General features: G+C 40.6%; 1 protein-coding gene across 4 annotated transcripts; it reads left to right on the forward strand.

Annotated features, from left to right (window-relative positions):
• Positions 1 to 1,491: 1,491 nt before the first annotated feature.
• LOC109481213 (chloride intracellular channel protein 4-like) lies at positions 1,492 to 9,840 on the forward strand. 4 transcript variants are annotated; one of them, XM_019783746.1, is made up of 4 exons: positions 1,492 to 1,714; positions 5,038 to 5,707; positions 7,586 to 7,613; positions 8,901 to 9,840. In XM_019783746.1, the coding sequence occupies exons 1-4, from the start codon at positions 1,652 to 1,654 to the stop codon at positions 8,905 to 8,907; spliced, it is 768 nt and encodes a 255-aa protein (XP_019639305.1). In that variant the 5' UTR covers positions 1,492 to 1,651; the 3' UTR covers positions 8,908 to 9,840. The 4 variants fall into 4 exon arrangements, 3 of the variants coding, with proteins under 3 accessions (XP_019639305.1, XP_019639304.1, XP_019639306.1); XR_002140882.1 differs by having other exon boundaries at positions 1,493 to 1,714; positions 6,617 to 7,613; XM_019783745.1 differs by lacking the exon at positions 7,586 to 7,613.
• The last annotated feature ends 2,068 nt before the right edge of the window (positions 9,841 to 11,908 follow it).

Consider the following 11,908-nt stretch of genomic DNA (forward strand, 5'->3'; position numbering starts at 1 on the left):
TCCAAAGAGGTAATATAAGTTATAACCTCCTTAATATAATGTGTCCACTACAAGAAAACAGATTGTACGCGCCCCTCCTAGAATACCAACATATTGGAACTCACTTATCTGACGCCATGCCAACGCCTACATGGCGGCATGTTAAGGTCATCAAATGTCATGTCGACATTTTCATTCTTGACGACAGAAACTTTTCGCGTACATGAGGATAACGCAGAATGAGCACGTAATAATAAAATTTGAACGTGGCTATATACACTCCCGGAGTGTATATAAAATCTATTTGTCTTTTATATACACTCCCGGAGTGTATATAAAATCTATTTGTCTTTTATATACACTCCGGGAGTGTATATAAAATCTATTTGTCTTTTATATACACTCCGGGAGTGTATATAAAATCTATTTGTCTTTTATATACACTCCCGGTGTGTATATAAGATCTATTTGCTTTTATATACACTCCCGGAAAGTTGATAGGGCATTCGAATGATCTGTCGCCGGTGCGAAGACCGCGCGATCGGCTGTGTTATCCGGAGTCACCAAAGGGACCGGGGCGAACCCCGGGTTGGTCTTGGTCTGATAAATGCACGCCAGACCGTGAGGTCGGCGCTTCTTCCGCATGTATTAGCTCTAGAATTACCACAGTTATCCATGTAGGATGTGACGATCAAAGGAACCATAACTGATTTAATGAGCCATTCGCAGTTTCACTGAGACAGTTTAAACTTGCACGTGCATGAGACAAGCCTATGACTACTGGCAGGATCAACCAGGTAGCGAGGACGCCAGGGGCGCGCGACCGGTCTCGCCGCCGCCGCCGGGAGCGGAGGGTCCCGGGCCCCGCGCAAGCGGGGCGGGGCGGTCCGCTCGACCGAACTTCGGTGGAGATTTCCGTGTTGTTTTCTGATTTTCATCATCCAATAAGATAAACTTGAAGACCGAGGTTTAAACTTGGTGCCCCTGAATCCTCAAACACTCACAAAAACCCAAGTTTGGGGCCTACCAAGGAGGCTAGTATTTCGGAGTGTATATAAAATCTATTTGTCTTTTATATACACACCGGGAGTGTATATAGCCACGGCGATAAAATTTTGTTATTGTATTCTGGTCTCTGTTTGGATGCACCAACTTTAGAAGTTGGTGACATCATAAGTGTTGTTATGCAATGCTTTGTTTTCCGTTTTTATTTTGTGAATGGGTCAAGCGGTGGTGTGCACTGAAGCTGGGGACAGGTGTTCGGACAACTGTAACAACTGAAGAGCATTAAGCCCGGTGACCATTGGATGCTTATATTACATCATCTTAGAAGAGAACTAATTGAACGTCCTGCAAAAGCTTGGCACTGTTGTGACTAGGATTTTGTCCTGCTCAACATACTTTCACCACTTCCCCCGTAGCAACGATCTAAAGCAGGAAATCATTCGAGTCATGCGACAAAACCGGTTTTAGTGAACTGGGGCCAGAACGTCGGGCCAAGCGGGTCGCCTTGACACTGCGCGCATGCGCGTTTCCTCAGGCTGTACGAGGGCGAGGCCGCCATTTTGCATGCATTGAGTGGACGACAGGGCAGTCTCTTTGCGAGCCGTTGTGTTTGCTCTAGGGGCGTTGAACCGAGCAAGACCGAAAACCCTGCCACAGAATCGCCGCCATGGAGAACGGAGGGGACCAGGCATGTCAGCCAGAGGAGCCCAAGATCGAGCTTTTCGTGAAGGTAAGCGTCGTGGTTTCGAGAAAGTCACCCCGACGTTCTGTGGTCGGGATTGAAGTGTTCGAGCGCGCATTGCTTGCTTGAGTAGTTGACAAAACAACGTGGAACCTGCCATTATTTTAATCCCTCTGATCTACAAAAGGGTGTGTCTCTTAATGGACGCAACACAATGTCCAAGAGAAACATCCGTCCCCGTTTTGGACTTTCTAGAGGGAAGAATGTCTCTTCTCCGAGATAAATGATGATGTTTAGTGAAGGTGTCAGACGACGAAATAAGCTAGCTGGCTTAATTTTCAAAATGGCCGCCCGTGGGGCCACACACACAAAAACATGAAAAGACTGGTATTTATTTTGATCTTTTGCCCCTACAAATCCAATGTTGTCAAGTCAGTGCAATTGCGCATGCTATTGTATAGATGCCCTCAGGGCCCAAATCCTTGTCCCACGTACTACTGGTCACGTCATTACGTCAAGGTTTTAGAATGTGTTGTACCTAGTGTGTTTTATGCTAATCGTTTGTCGATTTAGCATTTTACCGTGAAAGACTTCTGATTGAATTCCATTCAGCAGTAGATATGCCTTGCCCTAAATTCTTAAGATTACAAGAAGTCTCGAAAAGTATATATAGGCGAATGTGTAAGTGTCAATAGGTTAAGACGAGCACACTTGAGAATGAACTTTTGTGAACCCTGCTATTAGCTCTTCAACCGCGAATACTTTACTTGAAGGGGCCTGCTGGCTTTTGGGAGCATGAAAATCAGATGTCACGCCTCCCCATGGGGTGATATTGAGCATCTGGCAGTCAAAACTTGCAAGACCAGTAGCAGGGTCACCTAAATAGGCTGAAGTCCTGGCTGGAAATGAAGCCAGGAACTAGTGTGTCAGTACTGTTACACTACACCTGTATGAAATGATGTCATCTTGCCATACAATACAGCCCCAGAGGAGGGTTCCTAAAAGGGTGGCTTATATTTGCTCATTCCAGCATGCCCGCCTCCCTGCCAAGCTTATCTTGTCCTTTCATTGCCAAGACACGAGTCTTGGGGTCAAAGAATTCCACCGTACAGAGGAGAGCATTGAACCTGCTGCCTTGTTGACAAAGATTTCCCCTCCCACTGCAATTTAGCGGCTCACCCCACTTGACATTCCTTTTAGCTTATGAAGAGACCTCCCAACTGAAGTGTGGAGCAAAAAAGCAAGGATTGTTGCATAGTGCCCCAGTTTGTCATGCCGTAAATTATGTGCTGATAGATTTGGAATCACCTAATGGGGCCCCCTCCTGTCCTCCCCACCTCATCAGGGATAGATAAGACAAGCCTGTTGTATCTAGAGTAAATGGAGTGTGCTCTTTGGAATGGAGGGATGTTTTCTTACTGTACTGTGTGAGCCAACAGAATTTCTTACCAGTGCTTGGATACCTTTGATGCCAGTGTTGTCCGCCAGTTCAGTTTTATCAGAAATTTACAGGGCCAAAAAAGAAAAACAACTAATGGTCACATGGCCTAAGAAGGGTCAAGGATTGAAAGAAACACCAATGAAAATACCCACCCCACCCATGATTAAACATGCAGAGTAGTATATTGAGGGTTAAGGGTCAGAAACATCCCTCAGAGTAAATACAACCCCACCCATCATTTTTCTAGGCAGGGTAACACAGTACGTTCTATATTTGAGAAGACTTACTGCTGCGGTTTGTAGAATTCCCTAACACAGTTGGCATGTCATGTTTGTGGTCAGCTGCTATGTGTAAATATAAGATAACTCCATATCTTGTTAATGTTGGTGGGGGGAAAAAGAGTCTATATTCTTGGGGGCAGCAGCTGCCACCCTAGAGTTTTATGGTTCCTTTATCTTGTTGCTCAAATGACATTTTATTACTTTATCACTTAAAACACACTTTGTCAAGTGTTTCAGGAAATGTATCACTATGTGGTAAATATGACTGACTCAATAGATGTATTCAACAGTGACTTGTATCTGAAAAATTCTTCATGTTTGTTTTTGGATATGACCCAAGATTCTGAATAAGCATTTACATGCAAGCATTCCACAAAATGCTAGATAAAACATCAAGTATTGTAACAACAGTCTTTGTAAACCACTGTAAAGTTTGCTGACAAGAGTGTCATTGATGTTCAAGTGGTGTTTACTGGGCAAGTGTAGGCAGTTGGGCCATGTAAACATTGTTCTGATTTAAGAATGGTGGTGGTGATAAAGAGGGGCATTTATCACCACATTCTTGGGCCATTATTCAAACCGGTTGGAATCCATTGTTAGCTGAATGCCTCTGATGACGTCATTCTTTTTTCTGACAATGCAAAATGTAAACAGAGTAACTTGGTTGTTTTTGTCAATACACATGCATGTAAAGATACACACTTTGGCTGAAACTCGTGGTAGATTCTGGAAATCGCAACCCAGAAGCAAAATTAAATCACGGTTCATATTATATTCATATCCCATGTATTCTCTGTTGGATTTGACAATTATGTTGCTTTCACTTGTAAAGTACCTGTAGGTTTCCCAGGATAAAGCACTTTGTGTAATTACATTTTAGTAATGGATATGACCAATACTGATACTGATGCTCTGAATGAAACAAAAGCTGTTCACTATTGGATCTGTAAAGTAGATATTTGCATGTGAAATGTGTATATGTATTGTATTATTACTACCGTAGTAACCAGAAATTCAGTGTGAGTATTTGTCCTTGCCTTCGCCAATACTGCATGTTTTGTTGATGGTAAACTTACTTGGATTGTTCAATTTAAGTAGATTTCATTCCATTCTGAACAGATTTGTGCAAAATGTGATCCACATCGATGTACATAGTATGAATAGCACATTAGGAATTGATGAATATGTAGATGCATCTTTAATGATGCTTGTTGGGATTTGTTTTCAAAAGTGCTTCACAGTTGGTATTGAAATGCTTTCCTATTTGCAAAAGATTTAAGACGTTTGTCAATTGCTTAAAAGAAGTCATAATTTTTTACTTAAATCATGTCAGAGCACTATGTAAATTTACAATCAATCCTGAAGTCATGAAAGAATAACATGACCTTTGCACCTGTTACCTTTGAACATACTGTGGTAACTAGCGAGTAGACCAGTGGAAACATTCAATGCTTTGGGAACATCTAATATATCTGACTCATAGTTTAAGTTGTCAATTTTACTTATTTTATCATAATACTCATAAATAGGGGCTCATAAATAGTGGATGTGATCCGTATGTAGTATATACTATAAGTTGTAGTTCATGTTGTCACATGAAACAACAAATGCTATATTTCAGCGAAATCTGTAAATTTATGTCTTCACAGGCTGCTTCAGATGGCACAAGTCTTGGCGACTGTGTGTTCTGCCAACGGATCTTCATGATCCTGTGCCTTAAGAAGATCAAGTTCAGTGTCACGACAGTAGACATGACCAAGAAGCACCTATTCAAGGCACTTCCATCCTTAGGCACCAAAATCCCCCTCCTGATGATAGAAGGGGAAGAGCCCATCACCGACGTCACAGAAATGGCCAACTACTTGGAGAAGAGGCTGGCGCCCCCAATGTACCCCAAGCTAGAGCCCAACAACCCTGAGGCCGCCATGGCAGGCACCGAAATTTTCCAGAAGTTCTCAAAGTTTATCAAGAATAACAACAAGGATGACACAGAGCGATTGCAGCGGGCCCTCTACATCTCGTTGGTACAGCTGAATGAGTTCCTGATCAGGCGGCTTCCCGATGAGATAGATGACGACACAGATGAAAACAGCCCTTCGGAGCGAAAATTCCTCGACGGCAACCAGCTAACGCATCCCGACTGCAATCTCCTTCCCAAGCTTCACCACGTCAGAGTGGCCGTCAAACTGAGGCAGTGGGAAATCCCCCAAGATCTGACAGGACTGTGGAGGTACCTCAATGCAGCGTACGAAACGGAGGAGTTCAAGAAGACGTTGTACCCGGACGAGGAGGTCTGCTTGACATGGAAAAAGCACATGGGTAAGGCCTAAGTAATAAACATTTAGTGCACATGCATATGCAATCAAAGAAGGATCATCATAATGACCAATTCTGACTTGGTATGACATAGTATGACATTTATGCACAGTTGAAAAGCATTATTTAAAAAAAAAAACAGTTTAACATCTCTTGCAAGATGGTTATCCTGTTTGGTCATGCTCACATCTAGCAACGTCAGTGTGATGACTGTAGTAACTTGCCTAACAAATTTGTGGTGCTACTAATCATGTTTGCATGTATGCTTCAGCTTGGCAAAAATGAGTGTGACTGAGATGAGTAGAATCATGTGGAATCTCCTAGTACCTCTGGTGGTGGTCGGCTGTCCTTGACTTCTCAAATTCCTGTAATTAAAGGGAAATTCTGTCGGAAATTTTCCTTGCTCATCTGATTCTAGCATTCTATTACTTTGATCACAACCATAGCAACTACAACAAGAAATCTATGTAGTATCCACAACTTTCAATCATTTCATAATTGATTTTCTCTTATCGCATCATCCACATAGATCTACATCTACCTTTCCTGGGTGATTTCTTTTGCAAAAGGCCAACTTATAATTCTAGACATTTATTGAGCAGTGAACACTTCTGTAATCACGAATTTGTTTTATGTTAAGTTTGTTGCCAGGTTTTGCTGCCTCTGCCTCTGTCTAAGGTGGTTGTTGTCACTGATTAGTGTGATATCAGGGCTCGAATTAAGTGCGAGAAAAAAATTAAAAATCATTGTTACTGTACTTCTCTTTAGAAATAAAAACATAATCATTTTTTGCTCACATTCAACTTATTTTATGTTATATGGTGCACCTCAAAAAAAAACATTCACCTATTCCCAAAAACGAATTTCGAGCCCTGCTGATATTAACATTGAGCATTTTGGCTATTCTTACAGACCAGGTTTGGAAGTGAGTTGGCTTGACTATGCAGCATGTCCACCCCAGCCCACCATCACAGAGTGAATGATAGTACAGTCCCATTCCACTTGCCGTGCCGATGCATGTGGTTTCATATGATGAACTAACAACTCCTCAGGATGTGCCATTGCATGCGGGAAAAAAAAAGATTCCAGATTTGCTGTTATTTTATTTGTAACATATGGTTTCCAGTACTGCCTTAGTTGAAACACATAATGATAAAACTTCAATTTCTTCAGTTGTGACTATTATTAACAAAGTAATATGTTAGTTCTTGTTTTTTTTCTATCAGTTTACCTGTGTTGCTGTTATAGTCTTAAATGGGTGTATCTGAGGTAGAAGCAGTTGACTCTGCAAAAAAATCTTTCAAAATTTATCATAATTTGGAAGGCCAATTATAATTATCATTCTAAAAACTTAGATTCATCATGATGTTATGCCTCCATTTCAACACACATACAGTACTGAGGTCTATAATCAAGTGATGATTTACTAATTAGCATGTATCCTTTCACAATAATACTAAAAATTCAACCATTAGAAAACCTCTGATGCACCCACTGCTCTAATACTAATCTAAAAAGTTTAACATAAAAAAACTAAGTAAAATTTGGAATGTTAAGGACTATAGTTGCTTTGTATGTGAATGGAAGATGTTTGTAGGCATAACATCGGTGTGCGAAGTATGATGACTAAGCAAATGGAGAAGAGAATAATTTTTGTAATAGTTTATGACTTCAGCTTTTGCAGTTTGGGTAGGAAAAATTTCTGGAGTGATAGTGGGAGAAGCAAAAACAATATCATTATGAAAAGTAAAGAATGTTTAGTTGTGATGATTTCTTTTCCTTTATTGTGATTGTTCTTTTTTTAGTTAACTGTGATGTTATGTTTCTCTGCTGACCCATTGTTCCCCCTCTATGTCTTTCCTATGCCTTTCATGCTTTTAGGAAAGGTGCAAACTACCGTACTGAGGAGGTAGGCATTCGCGTGTAAAACTGTGGTTCTCTTGGCAGAGCTAGGCAGTCTTTGCTGCAAGACTGATTACTTCAGGCCACAGCGATTTAATCTGATCAGTTGTTTCTTGGATGAACTCTCTTGAAAATCCAGGTTTTATTTGTTACACAAGGTCTCCTTATTCTTAATCTAACTAAAGTTTACTTCTTTTGACCCACAGTGTTGAAATATTTATGCATTAAGTCATGAATGATAATTCCCGTCAAAGAATTACAGATTATTGCTGTTGTTACTTTTGCAACTTAAGTCATCTTTTCCTATTTTTATTTCGTCATGCTACTGTAACTTTTCCCCAGAAAGAATCCAAGAAACAACATGCTGGTATTAAATTGTTGTTGTGGCCTTAGGGACATAACATGGGCAAAGGAATTAGAGATAATTTATTCTTCAAAGATAGATGTAATGGTGAAGTCTGTATGTGATACTTTCTTGTGCATTGATAGCTCTGTGGAGGAAAGTGGTTGTACTGAAGATTTTCTGTCCATGCTGTGAATAGGAAAACATTCATGTTCATTGTTGGTTAACATGAAAGAGTATGTCAGGAAAGTTCAGCCACAAGACCAAGTACATTTTGTATCCTCCATTTCACATAGCAGTGACGAACACACTGTGACAAAGCCAAAATTGTGCTCCATATGGTTTGCCCAGTTCACAGCTTCCCTAGCTCTGCCAACAGGACGTTCCATTCAGGATGACATCATGTCTTTGAAACTTCCCTTTTGCGAGGGTAACTGAGGATCAAAGACATCCTGAGTGCCTGCTGCATGGGTTTCTTCCTGCATGCCTCTGTGTGTGTTATGTCTTGAGATACAGCATCAAGGCTTCCCAAAGCCCCATGGACGGAAAACAAGTTCATTAGCAGGATGACTGGGATCAGTGGTGTATACTAACCTGCTGTACACAGATTTCACACCAGGGGAAGTGATACCAAATTTGGGTGAAACCAGTTAGAGGGCAGGGAGACAAGTTTGTGGATTTTTTTCTACAGCTGGGTCTCATTTGTTTCGTCTGTTTATATGTTTGGATATAAACCCAAGTGACCTAAACCATTAGGAGCTTTCTTGTGAAGAAAAGCCAAAGGACAAAAATAACTCTTTTGTCACAGACCAGGTGGCAGGGCGCTTTGGGAACAGTTGGGCCTCTGTCTCAGTATTTACTGTGTTTCCGATTTCTTGCTCTGCAGCAGAACCCATTTCCGTCTCTCCGTCATCCCCCCTAACTCTGCACACTGCCTTCTTGACTTTTCAGATTCTAGTGCCCAGATGTCACGTGGGAATGCTGTGCATGTGGCACCCAAAGCCAGCTGATTGTGTTACATTTTCAGACCTGCAAAAATGTACAAAGTCTCTCAGTATATGTCACCTGCTGTGCCCTTGTACATGTATATTTGTGCCAAAGAATGGACACGCCATGTCAGCACTAGCATCCCTCCTTCCAGCATGTCAGTTCCTACATGTGTGTATCTCTTGCACAGTAGGTCTATCTCTTCTATCATTATGTATCATCGATTTTCATGGTTATCATTTAATAATACTCTTTCTGGACCAGAGATGGGGGCAACTTAATCCTATCTCTTCTATCAAACATGGTATTTTATTGATTTTGAACTGTAATATATATTGAAAGCTCCTTTTTTTGCACTGATAGTGGTGTACAATAGACGTATGAAGAAAATGCCATGTGAATCCTCCCTAAGCTTTGAGGAGCTTAGAATGCTCATTGTGGAATGTAGAAATTAAAAGCATCTGATAATGTTCAACATGTACTGATAGTTTACTGATAATTTACTATATAGCAGTGGAACAAAATAGTTCAGGTTTTCATTAGTGAGTTTGACAGTTGTAAGTGTAAAACTTGACCGCTGTAAGTGTAAACCTTGACAACCAATATGAAGTAGTCACTCCTGAAATTAGTTTTGTGTTGATCAATTCAGATTTCTTGATGATGATCTGTTACTTAGGTCAATATATATTCGAAAATAGGAAAAACCCTTTGTTACTATCTAGGTGTTACTTAATCTGGTACAGTCGGTGCTTAAGTATGCTGTTAAGGAGTGGATTTAAGATCGTATACATATAATCCTGTATGTGCTCTTCTGCTTCGCTACATAGCACCACCTATGGTTAGGGCTGCACCATGCAACCCACGGGTTGGAGTATTACAGTACTTATTAAATACATTTACTTGACTTTCCCTGACTTGCATGTTTATTGATATCAGTGCCAAACAGCAATCCTGGTTACGTACTTGTATGTGTGTTTGTTGATCCAATGTAATCTTAAACAATAGAATAGTTCTTGAAGAATATGATGAGGCAGCCTTACCACCTTGATGTATAGATAGATACAGTCTGACTGAAAGTTGTAGGGTGGTACATGTATGTTTGTGCATGTTAAGCAGGAGACATCTGTTTTGGGCACATAACATGAAAGTATGGCATTTACTATCACAAGAACAACATAAACATGGTTGGTATGCTGCAACAGATATCCCCTCAGGCCTATCCGGTTGTGCTCATCACAACTGTTATCTGACGTCTTGGGCAAATTATAGATCTCTGTGGTTGAAAACCCTCAATTACCAAGTGTCTTTGCAGAAAACTTTGTATACGCAGCCAAAAAAATCCATATTTTTGGTATCTGTTAAAGTAACCTTGTCCCAGGTTCATGTATCTAATCATTTTGTACCAAAGGTTACCACAGCAGGGAACTTAGGTGCTTTACCAGAATAATATGCAGAAGGAATGCTGGTTGTTTCATAACTTTGTACATGACTCCTCTCTATGTCATATGGAGGAATTTCAGCTCAACCAGCAAATATTACTATTTTTTAGGGAAAGATCTTAATAAGCAACACATCTTTAATCTCTGTTGGCTTAAAACATGGTCCTTGGCAGGAAGACATTATCCAAGTTGCCTAATAAACAAATACAGGCAATGAATGGATCACATTCCAGTGCTGGCACATATACAAACCTTCACTAATCGGGTACCAATACATACAGAGTAGAAGTTCCGACAACATTTGCAAAGTTTCAGAGAGCTTTACATACACAGTCCTCACAGTACTACAGCAGAGATGGCATTATACATAAACACTGCTTGGCAAATAGTTTCAACAGACGGAGGTGGAAGCCCTAAAGTTTGTTTTCTTTGTTACAGACCATTCCAAGATCGAACAGGAAAGAACTGCCATGGTAATTTGTGGCAAGGATGTCAACATGCCAAATTCAAAGCCCTTTTCTTTTGATCACACGGCGCTCTACACTTGGGGTTGTAACTATTCCATGCATTTGCAGCTGAATAAAAATCCATTCAATACCTTCAAGTACTAAGTTTGCTTTAAAAGTTATGTTTTTAACTTAAAATCTGTACAACCCACAACAGTTCCCATGCATTGGAGTCAACATTGGGGCCCAAAACAGGTTTTGCAATGATAACATGTACAAATGTGTATACCGGTACTAGTAATTGTAGTTCCTGGAGAATTTGCTAGGGGCCTAAAATCTGATGACTGGGGAGGGGAAACTGCCTTCTGTTTTCGCACTTCCATTTGACCTGTTTACCTAATTGAATCTACAATTTGTTTGGTAATGGTATGTAGGTAAACATATCTGGAAGTTCAACTGAGACCTTAATGATAATACATGCCACCAATTATTTACCACTTAAATCATAGCAAGCTGTAACTTCATTTACTGGCCCCTATTTCCCTATGGATTTGAAAGGTATTAGCTCAAGAAGCATGCAGACACCTTCTGTTGCAGCCTTACTTTTTGGACTTCTGCCAATATGGTATTCAAAAGGGCTGGTCCCTCTGAGAATTTCACTTATGTGACCTTAAGTCCAATTACTGGTAACCCTGCAAAGCCCAGCTAAGTTCAGATATAAACTGGTACCAATTTATATTGTGATGATCCAAGGGTTCCAATAGGCAGCAATCCCCTCAGCAACCCTTTGAAACTTGCCATTTATACATGTTATAAGGATGTGGCTCTACAGTTCTTTGTAGGTGGCCTTCATGTATGACTGTATCACCTTAAATTGGGGACGACACAAAGAATTTTGCAAACTGTATCATCCTTATAGTGTTACCTGTTCCACTACCAAGTATATTTACATTTTGTAATATCCAGACCTCCCAGAAATGGTTACAATTATCTCTCCCAATATCTGCTTGGATAGTACACGTAATTGTAAATTGAAAAGAGTCCAGGCAAAACCCCTTATATGAGAACCCAGCTCCCCCTGATGGCA

This window comes from Branchiostoma belcheri, unplaced genomic scaffold (genome assembly GCF_001625305.1).
Source record: "Branchiostoma belcheri isolate BF01 breed outbred unplaced genomic scaffold, Haploidv18h27 scaffold54, whole genome shotgun sequence".
Classification (NCBI taxonomy): Eukaryota; Metazoa; Chordata; class Leptocardii; order Amphioxiformes; family Branchiostomatidae; genus Branchiostoma; species Branchiostoma belcheri.